The 27,994-nt window shown below is 40.9% G+C and overlaps 1 protein-coding gene across 1 annotated transcript; it reads left to right on the forward strand.

The window, feature by feature from the left end:
- Positions 1–540: 540 nt before the first annotated feature.
- LOC138617866 (lysophosphatidylcholine acyltransferase 1) lies at positions 541–27,859 on the forward strand. Its single transcript, XM_069693193.1, has 14 exons — positions 541–852; positions 11,317–11,456; positions 13,671–13,885; positions 15,995–16,107; positions 16,550–16,610; positions 17,029–17,087; positions 18,492–18,526; positions 19,029–19,083; positions 19,222–19,304; positions 20,393–20,518; positions 21,856–22,009; positions 22,438–22,536; positions 23,057–23,198; positions 23,407–27,859. The coding sequence occupies exons 1-14, from the start codon at positions 715–717 to the stop codon at positions 23,637–23,639; spliced, it is 1,653 nt and encodes a 550-aa protein (XP_069549294.1). The 5' UTR covers positions 541–714; the 3' UTR covers positions 23,640–27,859.
- Positions 27,860–27,994: the final 135 nt, after the last annotated feature.

Below are 27,994 nucleotides of genomic sequence, written 5' to 3' on the forward strand. Positions count from 1 at the left end.
TGTGGTTCACCTCACACCATTGCCGGTCAACATATGTAAAAACATGTGCGTTACAAACACGTTTAGAGCCGTTTCGTTTATGTAACCCCGTCTTATAAACAACTACTGCTCCACGACGTCCGTCCGTCCGTGCCCGCGGCTCACGCAATAGCTGAAAGTATGATATGTACGATATTTGGGGTAGTTTTGAAGGCGGCATCGCATCGTGCCGGAGGGGACGACGACGCCAACGATTACGGGCACGGGAAAGATGGTCGTGCGCATGCGCTCTGCCGGAGGAGCGGAATAGTGTTGTAGCATCCAGAGCTAACCGGAGTGTCCGGGGAGCAACAACACGGCGTGAAGGAGGCGAGCTGCGACCAGACCGACATCAGACGACTCCAGATATCCCCAGATAATCCTCGAGGCTCACCATTATCCCCTCCACGCTGTCCCAAGAAAGGACGATAACCCTCCCGCTGCACCGCCACCTCAACGAGCCGCCGTCCGAGTCGGAGAAGGGAAACTGCGTGAGGAGCCTCCTCCTCCTCCTCTCCTCCTCCTCCTCCTCCTCTCCTCCTCCTCCAGTGGAATCACTTTTTTCTTGTTTTTCTTTCCTCCCCCTCCCCCTCCTCCTCCTCCTCCCCACCACCACCACCTTGTTTAAAAAAAAAAAAAAAAAAAAATCTTCCAAGAATACAGCTGCAAACCTCTCGACCGACATTTCCTCGGAGGATGAGGTTACCGAGTAACAGACAATGTGCGACGGAAGGAGACGAGAAGAAGAAGAAGAAGAAGAAGATGGACCGAGCGCCTCCGTTCAGGAACCCTTTCGTGCACGTCTTGAAATTCAGCCCTCTGGAAAAGGCAAAGGTAAATGCTCCAGTCTCTCACGTTACAGGTCGTTTTATTTATTTTGTTATTATTATTATTATTATTTTGTTTTTTATTTGAGCAGCTCGTGGGACACAAACACCTTTGCGTCGTTTCACCGGGAAGGTCTTCCCGATCCCAGCTGAGCTAGTGGAAGCTAGTCGGCTAACACGAGCTGCATACATGTTGCTTTTCCTCTGCTGAGTTACTGCCTCCTTATAACAGGGAAAACAACAACAACAACAACAGGGACTTTAAGCTGCAGCTGCAAATGTGTATCTTGCGCTTAAGAGTACGAGTCCGTCTGGACGTCTGCGGATTCTGCTGAACAAACCCTCCCCCCAAAAAAAAAAAAAAAAAAAAAAAAAATGAAGTACAGTTATTTGAGCATGGCCGCCTGTCCGAGAGGGGCCTAGCTTGTTGCTCCCCAACTGTTACCATGGCTATTAGAAGCGAGCGTGTGTTTCTGTTGGAGGGGGGAGGGGGGGGGGTGACAAGATGTCATGATGTCATGTTCACCGGGTAAACATTAACATTACACGTGCCATTTATTTTAAAGACGGTGCCGTTTTCTAGCTTCCCTTGTATTTTTTCTCCGGTTTTGTTGGTTGTCACGGTGCCGAACCAGCAACCGACACGTGTGGAGGAAGGTGGAGGAGAAGGTGGAGGAGAAGGGGACGGGGAACTGACAGTCATGCCTTTTTTTTTTTTTTCATCTGTAATATATCTTCCCCCCCCCCCCTCCCCGCCACACTCCCCCCTGCTTATAAAACTCACATTATTTTTTATTTTGTGTTGCCAGCCTCGTTTCAGATGGAGAAATCGCCTGATTAGTTTTTACAGTCTTGCAGAGTACATCCCAGCTCTCCGTTGTTGATAATTAGATTTGGTGCTTCCAGGGTTCTCTGCTGAAGGTTGTTAATTGCAGCCTACTTCAAGCTTGCAGCCGCTGGTCCTTTTTTTAGTTGTTCAGCCTCATTGTTTCAAACTGTGAAACGGCATCATCGAGGTGCCGCTTGCGCAGACATTTAAAGAGTGATTCATGTTGCACCTGTGACAGTTAGGATTGGGTCCTCTGTTCAAAGTGTTGCAACATGTTCTGTTATAACTATAATTATCATCTATATATAACTATATATATATATATATATAGTTGATGGAAACCTCACCTCATCATGCATGTGGTTGAGTATTGGATTGTCTTGTTCTTTAAAACTAGGACTGCCTATTAATTTAGAGGCACGTGGGCCCTTTGTAGTTCACCTCATATGATATCCTAAAATAGCTTATAGTCAGATAAGTGTGTGTGTGTGTGTGTGTGTGTGTGTGTGTGTGCTCTGAGCCATGAGTTAGCATTAATCAGTAACAGTGTAGCTTGTTCATTTGTTTGTATATTAACTGCAAAAATTAAGTTTGGATTAAGAATGGTACATTCTGTATAGTATCAGTGAGGAATCAGGACACCGCTGTGAACAGAGCTCCGTCGAATGGGAAAGCCAAAGTTTTATGAATGGCGCTGCCCTGCAGCAGGTTTCTTGTTACAAATAAGCAGAGTGACCTAGGGAGGTTCACGCGCACACACACACACACACACACACACCTACACACCTCTTTCCTCCTGGCTCTTTTCACTGATACTGAAGGATAAAGTTAGAATGTGAGATGGACCAAAGCCAAGGAAACAGGACGACTTTCTGGTTTCTCTAACACAACAAACTCAGTTTCTTTATCTGAACCATTCAGGAGATCTGCTGCCGTGATGCTGTTTCACTGTACTTTGTGATTATGTGCACTTTAAATTTGTAGAATGATGTTCGAGCTTAACAACTGGGCTATTGATAAATGGCTGGATGTTACACACACACACACACACACACACACACACACACACACACACACACACACACACACACACACACACACGTTACAACCTACAGAGAATTTACTCGTCACGCTCTCGGCAACATATTTTTGTTTTGTTTACATGTACATGAGTTTTAGCTTTCCATTAAAGAAATAAGAGACGCTCGGCTCTTAAAGCTGATGTCTTGTACGCATTAAGTGCAGAACCAGAAGTGGGTCATGAAATGATGGAAATGAATTTCCTCATTGTGACTGAGAACAACTGTTTTCGACTTGTTGCACTGATTTTGCTTTCACATCTTAAGCAACATGAGGAAGACCCAGTCTGAATGTAAACAATGAAGATGAGAACAAAAAAAAGTGAAAGTTGTGTTTTTAAGCTGACTGATGAACCAACAGGGTGTTTCGGGTTCAGAGAGAAAAGGGACTGCAGGTATGTTCCTGTTGTCCGTTTTAAAAAAGGAGATCGTTGTTGTTGGGTTTTTTTTTGCATCGTCACAGTCATGAAACCCATACATTGAGGGTTTCTTTTGTGTTCCATTGGTTTGCCATAGATGGACAAGATTGTCTAAAATATGTATTTTGTTAAGTAAATCATGTCTTACGAGATTATATTTGTGAAAGCATCTATTGTCCCCACACGTAGGGGTAACAGATTGTAATCGGGGCAGATGAGTTTTGTTGGATTATCCCAGCCCACGCTTGCCATGAGACCATAAAGCTGTAGCTTGTACATGCATGCTAAAGGCCCGAGAGCTAAGACCATGCAGTTGACAACAACTCAATTTCACTTGTGTGCTGAATCGTTCAGTTTGTTTTTATGAAAAGGAGGGCAGCTGTAAAGGAGGCTTACGGAATAAGGTGCATGTTTCGGACTCGTAGCAACATTGGTCAACTGCCCCGAGTCTTGACTCGACTGTAGAGGCTTGCAGGAACTCGTTAGTAGGCTGTACTGTAATTCAGTAGCCTGACCCTTCAATCCACATAAAGCTATTCATGCAGTTTTTTGTCACCTTGATGAGCGAACTAATTGATGTAGCGAGGTAGATCAATTAATTAGCCCTGATGTGTCAACATATTGCAGTGTTTTTGTGAGAGATTTCGGTCTATCAGCCAATATTGCAGACCTAAAATAGCCTGATATCCTAAAAGTAATTTCGGTGTCAGAGGGCAAGCTGCTAATGTAAATGACCAGCTCAGCTTTGACAAGCATGATCTACAGTCCTGCGTGAGTTATTGGATAAATCCATCAAAGACCTAAATCTGTTGTGATGTTGCCAAAGCAGCAATGAATCCGTAGCTTATTCCCACACTATACGCCGTAGGTCAGTGTTTCTTTGGATCGGCGTCAAAAGTGGGCATCCGACGTTTTCCTCACGGGAGAAGTCGTACACATTCATCAGACAGAGTTTGTTTGCTCCAATTAAGACCGCAGGTTGAAATGATTCAGTCGAGCCAAACGTCAATAGCCAAACATAAAGTGTTGCTTGACACTGAGCCCTTTGGGTGTGATTACAGTAAAGCCTAGAAGGCCTCCTTTATACATTTGTCTTTTTCTGTTTGTTTTTTTTCTGCAGGGCTTTACACCTAAAATTATTTTTAGTGACTGGTGCCCCTAAATGGAAAAAAAAATGAGGGGCGCAGACGATAATATATGAGCAGTATTCGTTTTTTTAAGGAATAACATAAAGGTGTATTTTTTTTTTCTTAAACAGTAAACTTTTAACATTAAACATGCAGTCTGTTTAAGAAGCAGCGGAAAAACGGACATAACTAGAAGAAGTTTGAAATATGTACCTGGGATAAAACAAACAGGAATGCATTGCTTCATTAATGCACCCCTTTTCTTACAGCAAGTAGTTAGAATTATTTTTGGGAATTTGAAATGAAGAATTTATCCTTTTATCCAACCCGAATCCAGTGTTGAATTTGATTAATGAACCTTATCAATGTTTACTGTACTAAAGTGACAATTAATAAAAACTCAAATCTGTGCAGCCCAACTGGCGTCCGCAATCGGTGACTACAACCCAGAAACAGAAAGAAAACAGGAGGCTCATTCTGGGGCTGGTGATACGGACCAAAAGTAACATCCCAATATATGTTTTGTCTGATTGGTGATATACGACATACATCTCGACATTTCCTGTGAAGTGGGTCGAATATTCATTTGCAAGTCAAAGCTACACGTGAAATGTCACAAAACCTTTTTATTAACCCAGAGTGATGAAAATAAAACGCAAACGCAGGGTTTCCTTATTGATTGAAAATATACTGCTGCAAAACATGTAAATGAAAACTGATATGAAGTAAATAGCCTCTAGTAAAAGTTTTCAACACCAAACAGACCGTCAGGTGCTGCAGGAAGTGCATCGGCTCATTTCTGGTTTTAAAGCAAAGCCGTGTCATTTCTCTCTCAGCCCAGTGAATCTGCTCCATTCTTCATCACTGCGGTTTATTACCTGCTGTGAATGTGAACGTGCGTTAGTTCTGCTCACAGCAGGTCAGATCTGTCAGCGACTTTAGCTCATTCGGTTAGCGGTGGCTTCTCTTCCTCTCGCTGTCCGGCTCTCTGCTGCTCAGTGTGTCTTGTGTTCAGTTCTTCTGCCCCCCCCCCACCCCGGGGGGAGGAACAATCCAACATGCAACGAATGGAGTTTGTTTGCTGCGATGAAGGCGAGTCTCAGTGAATTGGAAGCACGACGCCGCATCATAAAAAAACAAACAAAACGAAAACAAACGATCATTACCTTCTACAGCTCTCTGCCAAAATGTATTAGCATTTCCCAGCATGCCTCAGTTCTTCCTTTATAACTTTTGAGAGCAAAGCAACTAAATGCATTAGTAGAAATGATATTTACTTTTGATGAGACATGCAGTTTGGGAACATTTCAATGAAGACAAATAATGATACATAAAATGGGCTCTGAATCAAAACCACAAGTGTAAGAGGTAAGAACAAATAACGAAACCTATTGCACTCCTTATCTTCTCTCCTACAGTAACGAGGTCAGTGCTACGTTTGGTCAAACGGCCCTACGAGCTGCACCTCACACCAACAGTAAAACTTGATGTAAACAATGTTGTCTCTTTCCATATATCGGGAAAAGAAATATCAATATATAGTCAAAACCCAGTTTGTCGCCCGGCCTCGGCTCACGCATTTCTATGCCACCAAATAAAAAGGTTACAGTTCAAGCTTTGTCATTTGATTTGTATTTATTTATTTTGGACAGCTTCCTCTTTCAGTGTTGATTTAATCAAGGCAGGTCAACGAACCGCGAACGTAAGCAGAGTTTGTGACTCACTGCATTGTGTTTCTGTCACGGTAAATAACATGTACGCTTACAAATGTCCGAACATGGTTGACAGAGCGCCTCCATACCAGGCCACAGGTTTTGAAAAGCATTTGCTGATGAAGTAATCTCGGTTTGACAGCATGTACAGAACAAGATACGCTTGTGGGCCTACTTTGAGGTTAATGCGCTATGTAATGGTTACAGCTGGTATTTATAGTCACAAGCAAATAGTCTACTATTCTCGCCTTTTCTGCTTATTCGGGGTAAAAAAAAGAAAAGAAAAAAAAGGCAGACTGGTTTCAACCTGCAGGAGTTTTCATAAGGGCTGAGTTTCTAGGTGACTGCAACTCTTGGTTTGCATTTTGTTAGAGATGCCTACAACCTGCACCTTCACCGCCGAGTTCTGCTGTTTTAGACTAGACCAGGCCTGGCCAACCCGCGGCTCCCGAGCCGCGTGCGGCTCTTTGCCTGGTTTCATGCGGCTCTTTTACGTTCATATCAACATTTGTGTTTGTGTTTTTTTTTTTTTTTTTTGTGCGTGTTCGCTTCGCTTGAGTTCAATGTGGTATTTTCGTCAAACGCGCATGAGGTGAAATTCCGCAAAGCAGGAGGGGCAAACCCATTCGAGTAAACAATTAGTGTCAATTTCGCTCTCAAAATGGCAGGGAAAAAATGCACAGCTAAACGAAAATATGAAGATGAACACAGGACGTTTTTAACAGAGTGGGAAAGTTTATATTTTTTTGTTGAACGTAATGGCGAGCCATTCTGCCTGATATGTCAGACGTCATTAGCGCATTTCAAAGCTTCAAATCTTCAGCGCCACTTCAGCTCACTCCATGCTAACATCGATAAGGAATTTCCAAAAGGTACTGAATTTCGCAAGCACAAGTTGGGACACTTTGAAAAGTCAGGCAGAAAAGCAGGTACAGTTTTTCCAAAAAATTACGAAGCACTCAGAGACTGTCACGCTTGCATCGTATCAACTGGCTTGGAACATTGCACGGGCTAAAAAGCCATACAATGAAGGGGAGTTCGTTGAACACAGAATATCGGACATTAACACGGCTGTTGAATCACAGTTGCACTCTGACCTTCAAGCATGTGAGTATTTTAGTGTCGCATTGGATGAGAGTTGTGACATCCAAGACAAGCCTCAGCTGGCAATATTTGCACGGTCTGTGTCAAAAGATTGTGTGATCAAAGAAGAACTCCTTGATGTTGTGCCATTAAAAGACAGAACCCGTGGCATAGATGTGAAAGAAACAATGATGGCTGCATTTGCGAAAGCAAATCTGCCCATACCGAAGCTAACTGCAATAGCCACGGATGGAGCGCCGGCCGTGATCGGATCTGTGAACGGACTTGTGGGGCTGTGCAAAGCTGACCAAACATTTCCCAAGTTTTGGAATTTCCACTGCATCATCCACAGGGAGCAACTCGTGTCTAAATCATTGAATTTAGACAACGTCATGAAGCCTGTGATGGAAATCGTCAACTACATCCGCACACATGCGCTTAACCACAGGCAATTGAAGAATCTCGTCGCTGAGCTGGACCAAGGACTTCCAGGTGACCTGCCGCTGCACTGCACTGTGAGGTGGCCGTCAAAAAGCAAGGTGCTCGCTCGCTTCTTTGAGCTTTTGGATGCCGTGAAACTGTTCATGGAAGAGAAGGACAAGGACTATCCCGAGCTCTCGGACGTCGAATGGATTATGGATCTGGCCTTTTTGGTCGACACGCTGTGTCACTTGGACAGACTGAACCTGACCCTGCAGGGTAAGTTAAAAATGTTGCCTGACCTGGTGCAAAGTGTGTTTGCGTTTGCCAACAAACTGAAGCTGTTCAAGGCGCATATACAAAAGGGAGATTTAACGCATTTTCCCACTCTGCTAAAAGCCAGCGGGCAAGTCACCAGCGCCGCCCTGAATAAGCAAAGAGCCAGATATGCAACACTGGTTGAAAACCTGCACGAAAGCTTTGTCATCCGGTTCCGTGATCTACAACTGAAAAGGCCACAGATTACTACGTTCCTCGTCGACCCATTTAATGCGGAGACGGACTGTTTGAAAGCCCCGCTAGTCACAGATGAGGCCGCGGCTGAGTTGGAGATGATCGATCTTTGTGAGGAGGACCAACTGAAACCTGCTTTAAGGGAAGGGACCATTGAGTTCTGGAAAAGTGTGCCAATGGAAAAATACCCCAATGTCAAACGGGCTGCGCTTAAGATACTGTCAATGTTCTGGTCAACGTACGTCTGCGAGTCTGTGTTTTCTACCCTGAAACACGTGAAATCAAAGCATCGATCTGTTCTGACTGACACCCGTGTGAAAGAATTGCTTCGAGTGGCAACAACAGAATACAAGCCAGATTTGAAGAGGATTGTTCAAGGCAAGGAATGCCAGAAGTCGCACTAAGCAACATGCATAGTAAGTGAAAAACGCTATTGTAAATTATTATGTTTTTGTTTGTGGACTTTGTTGAACTGAGAGTTTGTGTGTGTGAGACAGTGCACACAATGTTCATTGTTGAAAATGACTGGCCTGTGGTCTTAGTACTGTAGGAGTCCATTTCTGTCATTATCATGTTGGTGTGTGACATGATAATGTCACACAATAAATTTGGCTGAGCAGAGGTGTGTGTGTGAGGAAGGGATGGGGTGATGTTCATGTGTGCCCGTGTGTATGATGTGGCTCTTTGCGGTAACACAGTAAAAAAATGTGGCTCTTAGTCTCTGACTGGTTGGCCACCCCTGGACTAGACTGTGGTTCTAATACCAAGAAGCCCCATTTCATTTTTGTCTACATTGTCGGCCTTGCGCTGGCAGCTACAGCATAATTTCCAATTTGCATCATTCCACGTGAATTTAGTTTTGTTTCTCCGCTGACTTTGAAGACTGCGATCAGTCTTTTTGCCCGAGTTTAAAGACGCATTTTTGTACAATGGTGAAATTCACTCCTAAACGACCTTTGCTTATGCAATATTGCCTTTAGTTTAATTCAAAGTGACATTCATGCATTCTCGCTCTTTGGGTCTGAATTAATCTTTTAACAAATGCATTATACAGAGGGGTCTGAAACATTCCTGCAAGGCTCCTTTTTTTTATCGTTGGAAAAAAAAATACTGGCAGTTTAAAATGTTTTTTTGCTTCATTTTTGCAAAACTGTATACTTTATGTTTGTATCAAAAGAGAGCTTATATATGGTAGACATGCATGATTAATGAATCTTAGGTGAATCTCAGGGAAATAAACCGTGTGGAGGACAACGAGAAGAGAAAACAACCAATTCACGTTTAATGTCATTTTGCACCTCCTGCACTCCAAACCAATCAAAACATGTAATGGATATAATAGAGTCATGATTGGATCAAGGTTCATTCTCTGACCAGGGATATGTTTCGAGGAAAGACTAAATGTGTAAAATGTGTCCAGGATTTCACTGAGTTGTTTTGCGATTGTTGCGATCAAAAATGCTTGATTTTGCTGTCGATTTTCTGAAAAATTACAATTTAATTTCCTGAGTTTTAAGTGAGTTTTTTGCAGAAATTTGCGGGAAGTAGACACGCTTTTTTTTTTTTTTTTTTTTTTAAAGCACCACCTGATAAAGGAATTAATATGTAATCACTTCCTTTGATAATAATCATGCAGCCCATCAGAAATATTTCGGTTCTAACCTTCTTTTTTTTTTTTTTCTTTCTACTTATTTATTGAACTTTCTAATATAAAAACAACGACCACATCAGCTGTAAAAAATAAGAGCTTTAGAAGGTGTGTAATTATTGTTAATTTAACACATAGGCCGACTGTATCCACAAAAACAAAGTGCAGTCTCTTAAAATGTGTTTAATTTGTTTGTTTTTTTAAGCATACAGCATTATGTAATCACTTCCATTGATAATAAGCATTTAATTAGAACACGTTATTGTGAAGGCCACATTTTCTGCAAATACGTCCCATTTTGTTCTGCTTGTTCTGTTTGCCTCTGGTGCCCACAGTTTGTTTTGGGTAACGAGACGAGGCGCAGCTTTGCCGATTGCAACGGGAACGAGGAATTATTTTTGTAAATATAGCGAAGAGACGTACTTCATGACGTAACACTTTCACCACAGCTTCTGCTCGACAACCCTGTTTGCGGAGAAAACCGCGTGAATTGATCAAATCGCAAGCTCCCGCAAATATTGCCGACTGCGCTCGAATTTCCTGGAGCGACTGGTTAGTTGAAGAATGACCGCTCCCCGAAAGTCTTCAACGTGCGTTCGGTGCTTGTTGTTTGTCAATAGTTTAAATAGATTTGGCTCAAATGCTGTCAGACAATAAACTCTCTTCAGATGAGGTAGTCCAAATAGACTTCATGTTCCGCAGTAGTGGTTGTTATCAAGGCAAATATTGAAAACAAAGATAAGGCACCGCTATCAGAGAGTCATAAAAAGCTGCAGAGTAAATAGCCGCCGTTGCTACCGAACAGGGAGGCGGCAGGATTGTCAGAACCTTTTTGAAAATCAGGAACACGTGATAGAATATGATCATGTTTCTGGCTGTAGAAAGCACACGTGGACAGCATGCACTCCGACTCATTTACGTTGTCTACTTTAGCACGCCGTGCTCCTCCAGGAGCTTTCGTTGGCAGCTGCTGCCCTTCCCATGTATATAGGTCAAGTACAGCAGGGAAAACGTACAGCTCAGCTTCAGCACACGCAGCACGTTTTACCAAATGCACCGTTTATTATTATTATTTTTTTCTCACACATCAGTTGCTAATAGTTCTTTGCTGTTGTTAAGATGGAGGCTTTGTTGTTTCCTGAAGTCATTTCCTTTCTTTGTGGTCAAGTTTTCTTCTTCCATACCAACAAAAAAGTGCTAACCTCTGTCTTTTTGTAAACTTTTGGTCAATTTAAACATCGGTGACTTCACCCCGAAGGCTTCACTTCGTAAAGCATTCCTTGAAAAGCGCATTAAAAAAAAGTCGTAGAGTTAGTGTCAATGGCAGCTTTCGTTTTATTTGCTGAACGCACCTGATAAAGAGAAATGGAACAGAGAAAATGACAACTTCCCCTGTGGAAAATAAGATAAATGATGCCTGTGTATTTGCAGGCATTGTAATGGCCCTGAACATTTAAATCGGTAGATAAACTGGTTCATTGTGGAGGAATTCCTGCCCAGTCTGAAGTCAAACTCAGTTTGTAACTCTACCCAGATGACTGTCAAAACATTTGTACCGAGTAGGGTCTGTTTTTGTTGTTGTTGTTGTTGTTTTTAACCCTGTTTTTTTTTTTTGGTTCTCTCTCTCTCTCTCTCTTTCAGATTGCATTAATGACAGTTACACTATTCCCCATCCGTCTACTCATGGCTGCTTTCATGATGCTGCTGGCTTGGCCTTTTGCCTTCCTTGCCTCAATAGGGCGCTCCGAGACCACCGTTGAACCCCAGTGCCTCTGGAGAAGGTGAGTGCTTTGTTACGCATATGTGGGGGTGGTGGTGGGGCGGGGGGGGGGGGGTTTAAACAAATTCTGCATTTCAGGAAGCACAGGCAAGGTATTTATTCTCGGAATTACTTGTGCAGTGTTGCACCTGTGGCTGTAACACTGCAACTATGTCAGAGGAGCAGAAGTGTGTAACATGTTACAGCATGCTTGGGCGGTATCTATTTTTACTTGCCTTAATACCGTCTCAAAGTTTGATGGTGAAAAACGATATATGGCAACATAAACTCATTATTGCCACACATGTTTGACATTGTTGTAGCCTACAGTGCTGTCTAAAAACATCTCTGCATGAGTCTTTGCATGATTTAATGCTTTTGGCTAATATTTTGTTATTGCACATTATTATTATTAGTATTATTATTATGATTATCACTATTATTATTATTGTTGTTGTTGTTAAAAACAGATGACGGGTTAAACTGACCTAACCGCCAGTCATTTCTACCTCCAAATTATTCTTCTGTTGGCTACAGTCGCTTTTGTAATCATTTCATTATTTCTTACCAAGAAAGACATAATTCAAACTTAATAACTGCAATTAGCTAACTTTCTTGCTGACAGGCATTCCCAAATATGCAATACCCAGTGCATGTAGTGAAAACAATTATAGGTTAATGGGAGGGACCCACTCTTATGGTCAGGAATATATCATGTTCAGTCAGGGATTCTTGAGGTACTTTAGGTGAATAAGAGAAAAATAGGGCTCTAGATATAATTTGAAAAAATAATAATAATCAAGTGTGAGCCAACCAAAAATCTTTGATGGAATTCTTTATTTATGCTTCTTGTATATCACTTTAGCAGAAGTACATCTATATAATGTTCTTGTAGCAAATTGTACACACACCTTTGTTCGTGTTGGTTGGCTCACCTGCATCATTTGATCCCAGATATTCCCAATCCGGGAGGCCCGTATCCCAACTCATCTTACAATCAATACAGTTTGGCTCCCTGCTTCTTCTTCTTCTTCTTCTTCTTCTGGCGGTTTCCTCTATCATCACTGTTTTCTGTCCTCTTAGAAAAATATGCTTGAAGCCTTTCTATTGACAAGAATGTCATATTTTGGGGGATTTCTAAGAACCGCAGCTTAATACGGTGATACGGCCGAAGCCTAACTTCCAGTTTTAGGTAAAACAACAAAACAAACGAAAAGACAGTGTGACTTAGTTTCCTATGACATTTAATTCGGAGTCATTCTCGAGGTGTGATGGTTCAGCTGTTCAACCCTCTGGTTCTTTTTCCCCTGTTTGTGTCGTGGTCTGTTCAAGAAACTCCCACAGAAGCTTCAGGTCTCCTCTTACTTTACACTTGTTTAAAACAAAAAAAAGTTAAAAAAAAAATACAACTGGAACAGTTAATGAATATGTAGGTGAATGATGTCAGGTTGTTTTTACAGGAGACTCATTGATAGACAATGCTTGTACCTTAAACGTGTGAGTAGGTTCATGGGAGAGGTGAAGTAAAGATCAAGTAGGTAAGAAAAAAGACAAGGAAGTGAAATCCAGACACAGGTGGGTAGCAACCAAGATAGTGATATGAATCGGAATAGTTTAGGTTACCTGCTTACAGTATGATTAATTGAATTTCCTTTTTTTTTTAACTGCATTTCACAGTTTGCAGTAACACTCTACTAATACAGCACCCGTGTTGATTTTAAAACTCGCATATAAAAGGGCTGTTTGTCAAAAATAATTTGTTCTTGCTGCTTATTTACTTCTTAATGACACTTTTATGAAAGACAAGATCCTAGCAAGTCTTCTGAATGAAGAGAGGTTTTGGACTCTTTAAGTTGTGACATCTCACCAGTCATGCGAGGGAAGAAACAATGCGCCCCGACAGGTTGGGCAAGGCAGGGTGAGGCATAACACACTCAGAGGAGCAGACTACACTCATGGCAGATTCTACACACGGTGTCTCTCAGGGTGTCGGTGTTATTTCATAGTGTCATGGTGTTGTTTCCCCCTCTCGTCACGACTCACTCGTTCATACTATTAACCTAGTTTTAATCTTCTGTGTCGCTCATGATGTTGTATATACGGATATATGCATCCGTACATCTGTCATGTAATCCAGTGCTGTGGATGTTGTTGATTATTGATGCTGCTGCTTTAACAAAGTGTGTTATATCACGCACAGTGTGTGTTGTTGTCTCACATATAGTCTTGTTTTCAGACTGGTGGACATAATTCTGAAAATCCTCATGCGGGTCATGTGGTTTGCGGGAGGTTTCCATTGGATGACTGTGAAAGGGCGAAGGGCTTTGCCAACAGAAGCACCCATCCTCACCCTGGCACCCCACTCTTCATACTTTGATGCCATCCCAGTCACAATGACAATGTGCTCAATTGTCATGAAGGCTGAGAGCAAGGATATACCTCTCTGGGGCAGTAAGTAAACCGCACATTGGATTGTCTGTGACTGTTACCTTAAGAACAGGGGAATTCAAGTTGCAAAAATGGAAATCCTACCTCAACCTGACTGTTTCTGCATTTCTATTTTTCAACCTGCATCTTAAAATCAGGACCTACCAGCCTCAACATGAGAAGTCAGGGGAGTCCTGACGGTGCAACCCCCTTCCTGCTGATTAGCGATCGCTTTAATTCTATTCACTGCCACTGATGGACCCCACTGAGCAGAGGCACCATCCAGATAGCTGTGCAGCGTTTCTGTCTGTGCACAACTTAAAGTTCAGTGCAGTGGTCAGGTAGGCCTCGTTCAGTTGCGTTCAGCACACGCGCTACTGCAACAGCAGCCGATCCTGTTAAGTAGCTTGCAAGTTCAGTTACTTCTCTGCTTGCCAGTTGAGGCATTGGTTCTTATTTTGCTGCCAGCAGGAGATACACTAAAGGTCTGTGTGTGTTATTTTAGCCTTCCTTTCTCCTCCTCCCACTAAGTCAGTAATTAGTCACATTGTTACCTCCAGGCTGAGGGAGGGTTTGCCAAGTTAAAGCAGCTTTATTCGTTGGCCCTGCAGCAGTGAAACCATATTTATGCATATTTGCTCGATGGCCAATTGTCAGCGTCAACAACATGCAGTCAGCTGAGATCATGTTTTGTCGTAAAGTACGGTATAAACAAATAAATAGATGTTACAAATTCATGATTCATTTATTGTATAGCTGTATCCTGGTGTTTCTGTTGACTCTACGTTGGAATATCCCAAAATGTTCAATGAAGCTGCACAAATGAGTCGTTCAGCCAAGCACATCAATGCACGTGGAATCCAGAATAGGCATTAAGACCTGATCAGCCACAGTGACGTGTGCAGTGTCTCTCAGGGTACCAGCTCGAGCCCTAATCCCTTCCTGTCAGCCGACAGCTCGCAGTTAGAATCAATTTCTTCTTCTAACGACCTCACCCTCTTCTTCTTTCTTCATCTTAAACGTCTGCCTCTGCCTTTTCAGCTTTTTGTCTCAGGGCCACCACAAACATTTATTTTGCAGAGTTTGCATTAGAATGTACAAGAAAATGCTTCTGACATCTTTACAACCCCTGCAAATCTTTGACCCCGTCTGTGTCTAGTCTCAGTTTCCGTATCATGTCCTTGTTCGTTTGTAGGTGTGCTATGCTGAGCAAATGTCTCCTGCAAGTGACACTTTGGATTTTAAGCGAGTTCTTCCTGTCATTATGCAACAACGTTGCTGTTGCGTAACTTTTAGTTTGATTGCTGTAAAGGGACGTCTTAGTCTGTACAATCAAGTGGCCATAGGAAGTGAGATAGGAAGTTGTAGTGTCACTACGCTGAGGAACCTTTTGAAAGGTTATGCGTTGTTTGCGTGACAAATACGCACAATGTCAAAATAGTCACAGGTGCTTGATGCAGTGAACTGCGTCTGTTCCTGTTTGGATTTACACCGGTTACAACTCCTGACACACATTATTGTAAAACAGTAACATTAATACAGTCATATCGTTTTGATATTTTCAGTGCCACTGCTCAGCTTCACAATGTAGATCAAACAGCGAAGCACAGTTGGCTGATATTGATTATTGTGGCTTTAGTCTGTTGATGCTTGGCCTTGCTGTAGAGATTCCTCCTTATCTTAATCAATCCAGCTAGCAGCTGGATCTTCACGAGATCTTTGCTTTTTGCAATGTCATTTGAAATGCTTACAATTACCCCCACGGGTCTTCAAAACCCTGACTGGATTGTTTCTAACGTAGCTGGAAATTCCTCATTCCTGGCCTGTAATCAGAGAGGAAAGCCAGACTTGTGAGATGCTCGTTGCACGAGTTAGATACGTATGCAACTCGAGCTTTGTTTAGAAACACTGTTAGGGCATTGGCTGACGCAAAGAGGTGCTTTGATCTCTCCCTTGTTGAGTCTTTCTTAGCTTGTGCAGTAAAGTGTTTGTGCTACTGAATGTGTGATTGTTTTATAGTTAGGATCATGAACGTTATTGAAGAAACAAGTTGTTGTTGTTGTTTGAGGCAACTGTTTCTGTATTATTATTTTTTTATATTATCTCCATCTTCTCTTTGCCTTTTGCTTCCAGCTTTGATTAAGTACATCAGGCCCGTGTTTGTGTCACGGTCAGACCAGGACTCCAGAAAGAAGACTGTGGAGGAGATCAAACGCAGAGCCCACTCTGGAGGGGAATGGCCTCAGGTAAGTGGACGAAATATAGAAGTCACACATACAAATGCAGCTACCAAATTCATCCAAAAGAGCAACACTTTTCAACACCAGCAGACTTAAGTTGACTTTTTTTTTATTTTTTTTTACAACACATTTGCCAAACACAGGATTGAAATCTATCAACAAACATCTCAACTGATTTACTGACTGCAAGGCAGCTTTTGGAACATTTCCTGTTGACATATTTGTAAATTTGATGTACTGACAAATTATTATTCCAAAATATGAAATACAGTCATACAGCATCTTACTTTGGGTATAACTTGGGTTTTCAACATTAACGGCAGTTTTTAATTCCAAAACTAGATATAACTGCATATTCCTGAAAATGAATATTCACGACAAAAATGTTATTGGTAAAATCCAGGACTGCAGAATCCACTACTGACTCATTTCCTTCCCTTCCCTACAGATCATGATTTTTCCAGAGGGAACGTGCACCAATAGATCCTGCCTCATCACCTTTAAGCCAGGTAGCTATACTCCTGTTATTTTTTTTCAGCTTTCTTTTCTTTATGCTCTTTTGAAGTTATGGCGTCAGCTGTTTAACCATCGCTTTCCCTCATACTTCACAGCATGTAGTGTATTTTTTTTTTTTATTCATGTCAAAGTTTTTGAATATGATGTAAAAGTTAAAACCTAAATTTAAACTGGTCTTTTCCAAATAACACATTTTTAATGTCACTAAGACCTTTGATATACAAAAAAACAATTGGGTATGAAATGAGGTTGTGTAATTTTTAGCTGTCAATAAAATGTCATTATTGAGTGCAGATTGTATAAATGTGTTTTTACTGTCCTAATTTGTGGGATCTTGTTTCAGCACAATTTATTGTTCATACAGATTTGTGAAGTTGAACTAAATCTGCGTTGTGTGTTTTACTCTTGTAGGGGCCTTCATCCCAGCTGTGCCAGTGCAGCCTGTAGTGATTCGTTACCCAAATAAACTGGTAAGCTAGTTTAAGGATATGTAGCAACACAAATTAATGGCAGAATGACGTGCTGAAAAATCTCCCATGTTTTTGCCATTCAAAATTGGAAGAGTTGCCCCTTCTGTTCATCTGCACTCGGCAAACAGTGGAGCAATGTGGTCCTCGTGCTATAAAGCCACGAGCAAGTGATTGTGATTATCGATTACTATGCTGACTGAGTTGGGTTTGGCTGGTGTTACTCTACGAGATATATCGCCACACTTATTAGTGAATAAGAAAAACACACATCAACATTTCACGAGCTTTTTTTTGTGTGTTATAGTTAATGACACACCCCGAACAGGTTACAAGCAATATGACTCAAATGTATTTCTTAATCTGCCTCGTGTAAATACAGGTTATCTGGCCATGAGTCGTTCCAGGATTAACTCGTGCGTCTCCTGCTTTTTTGCAGCAGCCTGATTTTAGATATGTCAACATAAGCTTTCCAGTTTAAAGAAAGTGTTACTCTACGAGATATATCGCCACACTTATTAGTGAATAAGAAAAACACACATCAACATTTCACGAGCTTTTTTTTGTGTGTTATAGTTAATGACACACCCCGAACAGGTTACAAGCAATATGACTCAAATGTATTTCTTAATCTGCCTCGTGTAAATACAGGTTATCTGGCCATGAGTCGTTCCAGGATTAACTCGTGCGTCTCCTGCTTTTTGCAGCAGCCTGATTTTAGATATGTCAACATAAGCTTTCCAGTTTAAAGAAAGTGTTACTCTACGAGATATATCGCCACACTTATTAGTGAATAAGAAAAACACACATCAACATTTCACGAGCTTTTTTTTGTGTGTTATAGTTAATGACACACCCCGAACAGGTTACAAGCAATATGACTCAAATGTATTTCTTAATCTGCCTCGTGTAAATACAGGTTATCTGGCCATGAGTCGTTCCAGGATTAACTCGTGCGTCTCCTGCTTTTTTGCAGCAGCCTGATTTTAGATATGTCAACATAAGCTTTCCAGTTTAAAGAATAACAGTTAGCACACTTTTTTTTTTTTTTCTTTTTACGAATCCTAAGCACTTGGCCATATCAACCCAGAGCTAATGTATGTCAAATATATTTAAAAACATGCCAAATCTGGGATAAAAGCTTTGTTGTTGGCTGAAGAATCTGGTTATCCAAACTGCGTGGAAACCAATGTTTAAACTAGTCTGACTGTAGAGTGATGAATACAAACTAATTTCCTGCGCCGACCTGATTACGCAATCATATTTTTTTGCATGCAAATAAGCTGCACTCTTATTTTAGTGGAACAGTTAGTCTGAAAATGCATCCCAAAATATTTGAACTTGTTTTTATATCTCTCTGTATCATGATATCACTGCTTTTATGTGTTTTGTTTTTTTTTTTTACAGGACACAATCACGTGGACGTGGCAAGGGCCAGGAGCGTAAGTACATCAATTCAAAAATGTAATAGTTGTTATTGTTATATGGTGGTGTTAATATTAAGATACAGTAGGAAATGTATATGCATTCTGTGTCAGCAGAAAGTCAAACAATAGATAAATAAAATATAAACAAACCTGACTTGGGTTCAAATACATAAAATACACAAAATGATTTATCTCTTGTAATATCACACATTTCTACTAAGACAGTGTGTTTTATTTTTTCAATTGTGTCCTCGGCAGTATAACTTTACCAGTACCAAATAAGAACTATACGTACATGCCATAATGATTAATTGATTATATAAAATATAATAGTAATTATTATTTATATTTTAAAAAGTTTCTTGTCACTAGGGGGTATTAATACATGTAAACAAAATGTAAATAAAGTGGATTTTGTTCTGTCAAAACTGTTTCTCTATTAAGACTCTTTGTGTCAGTATTGTTTTGTTTGTTTTTGTTTGTTTATTGTTGTTGATAATGACTTTATATTATCCAGATTTGAAATCTTGTGGCTGACACTCTGCCAGTTACACAATGAATTTGTGATAGAGGTAAGGGTGAACGTATCTCCTCCATGTTTTTGAACTTGTTGTTTGAATAATATGTCCATATATAAAAATTAAAAAAAATCAAATCACCTGTAGTGTCTGTGATTTGGCCCGTTGATACCATTTGCTCTCTCTCCACAGTTCCTTCCTATTTACACTCCCTCAGAGGAGGAGAAAAGGAATCCTGCTCTCTTTGCTATCAATGTGAGACGTGTCATGGCAAAGTAAGTGAAATGTCTTCACGTTCAAACCACGAAGTTGTGATACCTCATTTATTTTGTTTGTTAACTTTTGTTTTTCTTGGCAGTTAGAAGGTACAACGAGCTCTGGTTCGGTTCATCATTCAGACAGTTCATTAGCTCTTTCATTTAGGGAAGGAAGCAAAGGAAACTATATTTGTACTATTGAACAGAGAGCCAGATGCAGCTGTGGTTTTAACACAGTTCCATCACTGAATGGCTTTGGTTTTAAAGTGGGCTGAACTGTTCTAGAACTGCAACGATTAGTCAATAGATTGATTAACTAATCAACAAAAAAATGTATCAACAACTATTTTGACAATCGATCATGCTGAGTAATGTTTTGAGGAAAAAAAACGCTCCGATTTTCTGATTGCAGTTTCTTAAATGTGAATAGTTTGTGGTTCCGTCAGTCGTCCGTGACGATAAACTAAATATCTTTTGGTTGTGGACAGGATATTTTGGGCTGCACCTTCAGCTTTGGGAAACACTAGTAGACATTTTTTTTTTTTTACTAGTATCTGAAATTCTAAAGAGAAAACAGCAGATCCAATAATTGATTAAGTAATTGTCAGATCATTATTTGCTGCCCAAGCAAGTCATAAAGTCAAATACGGGTGGCAAAGTTTTTCCTTCATCCACAACTGCTTTTACGGTTTCATTGTGATCTAATCAGAACATATTAAATATACACGTTGTCATGGCCTTGTTTGTTTCCTTTTGTAGGCATAATAATTATGTGTCCGCTCATAGTTGAATGAGAAACATCATTCCAGTTGTGTACCGCCCGCTGTTGCTGTCTACTATATGTAAAGTCTGATTCAGTGCTTATGTTGTGCAGGTTGTACTGACTTCCTGTGTTTTCATAAACTCTTTCATTATGTGCTTCCCCACTTTGGGCCGAGGATGAGAAACTCGAGTTGTACAGGTCGCCAATAACCTAGTATGCACGTTGTTCTCAACATGGAAGTACCGGCATCGGCGACTACAGTGGCCTCACGAATCGTATGCAAAGTTGTATTGATTTGCACACACTAATGTCCCCATCATTGTCTGCTCTGTGTTGTGCTCAGAGCCCTGGGCGTACCCATCACAGACTATTCATTTGAAGACTGCCAGCTGGCGATGGCAGAAGGCCAGCTCAAACTGCCAGTCGACACCTGTCTGCTGGAGTTTGCCAAGCTCGTCAGGAGGCTGGGGTGAGTCGCTTCAACTCGCCAATGCATCAGTCTATGATCACCAAGTCAACCGCACAAGGGTGAGACAGGGCAAGGGTTCAGCCTCTGTCAGCGGCATCTCGGGCTTGGCTGTGAGGTCCAGTAACTGCAACCAGTCGTGTGTACAAATCAGAAGGCGGGGTCAATGCACTGGTGACACGCGCTCGGTCGGGTGCCTGCTTAGGTCGGACTCGGGGGTGCGGCTTCCCTGTGAAACTCTGTCCAGCAGCTGGTGAGAAGCAACTGGCAGCACCGTGTGCATCAGGGGAGGTGTATAATAGCCTCCTCCTTCCTTAGCCAACGACGGTGGAAAGGCAGACAATGTGGGGGGTTGATGGGAAGCCGAGAAGGAAAAATAGAAGTAAATGAGATGAGAAAATACAGCAAATACAATAATACAATCTAAAGTTACAAAGTTGTACCTCATTGAGATCCATGTCACAGTGGAGAGTCATCATATCGTAGGCCAGCGTGTTATCTAACCCCAAGCACTCACTGCAAAGTTGGACTGGATCTTCAGAGGATTTGTGTAGTTTAAAAACTAATTGAGAAGTATGCGAATTAGTGTGGTTTTTTTTTAGTTTTTTTTTACATCCCGATTCCTTCATTGAGGCTGTGCAGCAGCTCTGTGAGTGGGGCGGTGGCTCCCTCGGCCTCGGCGGCCTCCGCAGCCTCGTTATCCCGGGCCAGCTCACACAGGACGCGTGCTGCTACACGCTGGATGTTCTCCATGGGAGAATACAACAGCTGCACACAGACCGACTGACTGACTGACTGCTTAAAAAAAACAAAAAAAAACACCACATGATCTCAAATGTAACAAGCAGAGCCTGATGGCACAATAAACGGTTCACAATCATGTCTGGATTATTTTTCAAGCTACCTGCGTACATGTTTTTTGATATCCATTTTTCCTGTTCAATCCAGAGAAAGACCAGACAATCAAATCTCTAAACATTTTTAGACAAATTAACACAGTTGACAATCCTCAACATTTTCTGGGTCGCTTTTTGAGATTTAAGTAGATTGCATGTGTCGTCAGGAGACCGAACGCCAAGACGAGAAGTCTCACCTCAAATAGTGGAATGGCGTCTGATGACTGCTCTGTTGTCGGCATCTCTGGCCAGGATGTTAAGTGCTCCTGTGTAATTTCAAGCAATCAATTAAAAGTAATCTCTTTCTGCTCTTCTGTAAAAAAAATAAAAATAAAAAAAAATTGTTATTTTTTTTATTTATCATGGGACTTCTGAATTCCCTTGCTCACATTGTTCATATTAGGATGTGAATTAACATAAAGTTTCCTCCCCTTGTGCTCTCAGGCTGAAACCCCGGAACATTGAGAAGGTTCTGCAGGAGTATGGGAACAGAGCCAGGAAGCTGGAGGGACAGAAGCTGGACTTGGAGGACTTTGCTCAGTTCCTCGATGTGCCAGTTTCAGATATGCTGCGAGACATGTTTGCTCTTTTTGATGAGGTAAAATCTCTCGAGACTTTCCAGTCAACTGCACCTGCTACTACTCGGTTTGTGTGTCTTTTGTGTCACGCTGATTCAAATACAAAACTGCAATAAAATGACGTACCGACAATACGTAACTGGAGATGTGATGCATCTTTGCTATAGTTTAGGGCACGATTTGAAGCAGTCATTTCAGAAATGAGTCTATAAAATTGAATTAAAGCCAGATGCTTTTTTGGAAACTTATCACAGCACCTTGCTTTTCAATGAGGGGATATATTTGCAGGATAGTACACAAACAAGCAATAAAGGCTTTATTGCAGCAGTGTGTTTGTGACCGAAACAAAAATCACCCGTAGGTACCTCTGAAATATGGAAGTCCTGCTCACATGCTCTTTCTTCATCTTTCTCTGTGTTCTCTGTTTGTTTTTGTTTTTTTTCCCCAGCATGAAGATAACAGCATGGATATTAGAGAATATGTGATAGCCTTATCTGTCGTATGCAGACCTGCCAAAACTCTGGAAACGATGAAATTGGCCTTCAAGGTATGCTCCGTTTCAGGTTGTATGCTTATCCTGCCACCGGGCGGAACAGAGTTCTCTTGTGTTTGTTTCGATGTCATCAGCATGCCATTTTTTTTTTTACATTATAATGGCACATACTGTAGGTTCTTTTAGTTTTTGCAAGTGGAGTAATGAAATTATTGTTCCGTTAGTACATAGCACACAGACACGTTTACACTGTATTTTCTGCACACTCGTGCTCAGATCTGCCTTTCATATTATTAGATGACTGGTGCATTCAGGGTGTTATCATTGCAACTGATCAGTTGTTGTGGCTGCATGAAAACCCAAATGGCTTAGTTTGTGTCATTGTGGTGTTTTTAACTGCTTTATATATTTTTGAATTGAGGAAGCTGTGCGACCTCTTTGGCCTGCAGGCTCGCGAACGCCTTGAGCACCGGCTCCTGATCTGCAAACACTGTCAGAGCGTCACTGCATGGTACCGGTGACTGCAAAGCTAAATAGATGATGTCTGCATGTCCTCGCACTTTATCTTCGCCAGATGTTTGAGGCAGAGGAGGATGGTGCCATCACAGAGCGGGAGTTGGCAGTTGTTCTGAAGACGGCTTTAGGAGTTGCTCACCTCGGCGTGTCACGACTGTTTACCGCCATCGACGCTGAAGACACAGGGAAGATCACAATTGGTAAGATGCCCAATGAAATAGCGATTGAAATATTTCTTGAGTTTTTCTTCTCTCGGTTATCGAAGTGCCATTTTTTTTTTTTTTTTTCCTTTTCTGGCTTTTTCCAAACCTCTCACGAACAACCAAGCCACTTCATTTCACAGTGCAGTCTGCAGCCTCTATTTAATCTTGCCTTTTTCTCTGGCACCCCCCTGTGGTCTGTCCACAGACAAGTTCCGAAGCTTTGTGGAGCAGCACCCAGACTTTGCCGAGGACTACCTTCACACAGAAAAAGCAGGCCTTCACAGTGGTCCCTGCCACGGTCACCAAACGCAGTCCAGCCTGTCTACCCCGAACCTGCAAGGCACTGCCACCAGCAAAGCGGCTAACGGCATCTGTCCCGACTTTGGCCCCAGCGACCACGATGGCACAAAAGATGGACTCCTCAAGAAACACAACTAAAACGGTTTCAAAATGTGGCGGGAGAAAACAAACGCCTCTCCTGGTGAGAGGGTGTTGTGTAAGGGCCAGAGAGTAGTTGGTTACTTCTTAGTAACGTGTGTAAACAGTAAGGGACTACATTTCAGTAACCACAACAACACAAATTTAAGAAGTTTACCTTGCCCTTTTTTTTTTTCTTTTTTTTTTGTATAACTAATATTGTGTCCATGGAATTTAAGAAGTTATTTTCAGCTTGTCAACAGTTTATTTTGTGATAAATTATTATTTGTTTTTTTCCTTTTTTCATAGCAAGAATCGTCAAAATGCCAAACAACGGCCGTTTCAGAAACAATGCTTAAATACTTGAAGGGCAAGCTCTTTTTAGGATTCCCGGGGCTCAGATGTTTTGTTTCATTTCTTCTCTTCTTTTCTTTTCTTTTCCCTCCAACATGATACAGACTGCGCATGTTTTTAAAACAAGGGAAGCAAGACAAAACCAAGTCTGGCCTGGACATTGAAGTGAACTAATTTTACATGAAATCAGTGTTTGATTCTCATTTATATGTCACTTTTTTTTTTTTTTTTTTTTTTTTTTTTTTTTTTTTCATTTCCTCTCTTTAATGGTAACTGCCTTTTTGAATTGAAAGTGCAGAATGCATGGGCTCATGTTATTTTGAGCAGTACTGAGGAATATATATGGAAAGAGGGAAGACCTGATGGTACCGGTGACAATTGTTTGACTACTTGGAGCTTTTAACTTCACTAGCCACATTTGAGGTGAACTCAGGTCTCTGCTAGTTGATGGTCATAACTGCTATGAGCCTGTGTGTGTGTGTGTGTGTGTGTGTGTGTATATATATACAATGATGTATTTGATTTAGCTCAGGGTTCAGTGACAAAAATGAAAAATTTAACTCGTATGATGTCATCATTTTTGGCGCTCGGTGGGTTACGTGCATGTAAACTTTGTTTTTCTTTTTCTTTTTCTTCTATGACATCAGTACTCTTTTGTCCAGTCATCCCTCATTCACATAAACCTTGCATTGTTATTTCTCTCAAATTCATTTTTATTCGAAATTTCACAACGTGGACCAAAAATTCATTGGACGACTTAATGCCACCTCGTGTTTGTACTGTCCCTGTGAGCGAGCGGTGTAATGGCTTCAAGGGAAAACTTCACAGTATGTGATCACTGAAAGCACATTCAGTCAGGCGGTGATGTTAGAGGCACGGTTGTACTACGTCCCTTACTGCATTACACTGTTAAAAAAAAAAAAAAACAACAACTTCTTAATCATTCCTGCCCTTTTCACAGCGTACGACTCCTCAGTCTGTTTACTTTGAAGGACGCATTTGGCCCCGGAGTCGCCTGTAAACGTGTCCTTCGTGTTTCTGATCTGCATGAACGAAAATGTGTGCCGTTATTATTCGCCAAGGCATGCTTCAAAGTCCCTTTGCATCTAATCAATCGCATTTGAGGGATCGCTTGAGGGTCTTCGATTGGGAAAAGTGTCCGCCTGCGGTATTATTTATACCTTTGTTGTGAAGTTTTTTTGTGAGTGGTGGTCAAATTGGCTCAAACGTATTTATCACTGACTGTGGTTTAATTTGAAAGTTCTCGGTACACTGGCATGCGGCCTGCGGCCGCAAAAAGGAATTCACGATCAGAGGTGGAGTGGGCCTCTGCTGTCAAATTTGAATTAAAAATGAAAGGATATTGAGGATTTACAGTTTTATCTCAAATCAAGACAAATGGTGGAGAGGATTTGTCTTTTAACTTTTCGATTTTAGGCTGCTCGTACTGTCATATCGGAAAGAACGTTCACGGTTTCGAGATTCTCCCCGACTTTAGTTCTTTTTCGTCTGATTTTAATTCAGGAAATATGATCTGGAACCGCAATCGTCAGTCACTGTCCCGCGTACTTCTATTTCTAGATAACACAATGACGCTCGCTTCAATCATTTGCCAGCAACAGCTTGGTTATTTTTTTCTTCTTCTCTTTCTCTCTCTGGAAACACACAAAGTAACATGAAACTCACAAAACCAAGGTGGTGTTACTGCTGCGGTCAAACTTTTCAGTGCTTTACATCGTGTTTTATAGACTAACTCATTGTTAAAGGGAATACGTCTCCTCAGCAGATGGAAGGATACACGACCTGTTTCTAGTCCGACTTTTTTTTCTTTACCGCTATCGCACAAGGATTTACAACTTGTTTTTGTTTTGTTTTTAACTTTTATTTCTGTAAAGTCCTCGCATTCCCATCTCATCCATGACAATGTATACTGTATATGTATCCCCATTATGGCTTTCAGTGAAGCTATATTTCACATCTATTAAGCCTTCTCAAGATGTATGCTTTTGAAGAGTTCTGATATGTATTTTGAATATTCCAAATGCAGGACATTCTGTGAATTTTTGATATACGTATATGAATGATTTTTATTTTCACTGCCATGACAAAGATCTGTGATCTTCTCTCCTCTGCAGATTGTATTGATGGTGAAAAATGAGCCACATGTTTTTCTTTTCCTTTTGTATAATACTGCAGTTGTTTTGTGCTGTATTCCTCCTACACAGTGTAAAGTTTTATTGTTATATTATTACTATTATCGCTGAGTTGACTGCTTAGAAACAAAATGCAGATTTCATATGGAAACCGATAGCCTTGAATCTATATAATTTTTATGCTAAAAAAAAAAAAAAAAAGAGAATGTATAGACAATCTTGTCACAATCAGAAGCTACTCAAAGCGCTGATCTCCAGTGGACATTTTCCTAAGAAATGATGGTTTTCAAATGTACGCTTTTTATCCCCGTTTGAACCTTCTCACCATTTTTTTTTTGTTTCCTTTCTTTCTTTTTTTTTGTGATGTTTTAGACGTGCAGGTTGAACTGAGCAAAGTGTGAGTGTGTAAGTGTGTCAGGCCTTGAGGTTAAACGCTGCCACATGACAGGCCGCATCACACAAACACTCCAGACTGCACACACACACACACAAACAAACTCGCATTTGATATATTATATCACAATCTATTAGCATTTTCCCCTGACTACTTTTTTCCCCTGAAATTTAATGTATTTGTGCTTGCACTTTCAAATGTATTTTTTTTTTTTTAAAGAAATTTCACATTGCTCGAGAGTATATGTTTTTTTTAGGCTATAGTATTACAGCTCAATTTTGTTACCAAGAATAGTTTTTGCGTTCATATATTTTCTACAGTAATGGGACCACAGAGGAAATTAGGGATCACACAAAGAAAGCTGTTCCTTGCCCCCCCTCCCCACACACATTATTTTTGGTTGGTTTAAACACTTTTTAAACCTACTTTTCTGTTTTGTCTCAGGATATGGAAATTTTGTAGCTTGAAAATAAATTAGTACAATTATAGGACTTGGCATCAACGTAAAGATTTGAATGAGTTAAACCTGTTTGCACCGTGAAATGGATAAGTATTAGATGTACTCCTTTAGTGATGTGATTATACACCATGTGGTTAATTATACAATTCACTTTGTGTGTATGAGGGGAAACGACAATGTTTTTTGTACATAAACTGGGAATCACAAACTGAAAATTGATATTTGAAAACACCGACCCAGAATGAAACGTACTGAGCCACAGTAACCCCTCATGCACTTTTGTTTTAAACGGAAAACTTCATTGGAAGGTCTAAATGTTATTATACTTCATCAGCAAATTAAATATGTACTTTTATATATCTTCAGTTTTTACAGTCAGAATATTTCTGCAGTGGGGCTGTATGAAAATACTGGGTCCATCTCTTTTCGCTCTTGTTTCACTTCCCTTTGCTTCAAATACCTCCGTAGAGGTGAACCTATTTTTTTTTTTTTTCTACTTGGTATCAATCTGAGAAAACTATAAACCTGCAAGAGAAACTTGTATTTATGCTACTGCTGCCTGCTTACAACAGTTTGTCCAGCAGTGAGCCTAAGACGAAAGACTTGTGTACTCTTCCAGGGCGATATTGTCTTTCTGATGGCTTACTGTGCGTGGACCAAAAAACTGAACTGTTTTTTTGTTTGTTTGTTTGTTTTTGTTTGTTTTTTTCTCTGTAGCTTTACTTCCTGTCTTTTTCTATACTAAACAGGTTTTATTTTATTAATGCATTTTGATGAAGAGTCATTACTGCAAGCTACTTTGAATTTGTTCAGGACTGCTATGATGATATAACTTGTTAATGTGACTCTTGGATGGAATTAAAGAAGAAACATTAACGCACAGCTGTGTCACTGTCACGATGGGAAATGGTGAAGTGTGTGTTGTAGTGTGTGTTGTAGTGTGTGTGTGTGTGTGTGTGTGTGTGTGTGTGTGTGTGTGTGTGTGTGTGTGTGTGAAATGAGGGTGTGGAATGCA

This window comes from Brachyistius frenatus, unplaced genomic scaffold (genome assembly GCF_029030835.1).
Source record: "Brachyistius frenatus isolate BFR_SWC_R1_liver_20210118 unplaced genomic scaffold, ASM2903083v1 Contig_14, whole genome shotgun sequence".
Classification (NCBI taxonomy): domain Eukaryota; kingdom Metazoa; phylum Chordata; class Actinopteri; family Embiotocidae; genus Brachyistius; species Brachyistius frenatus.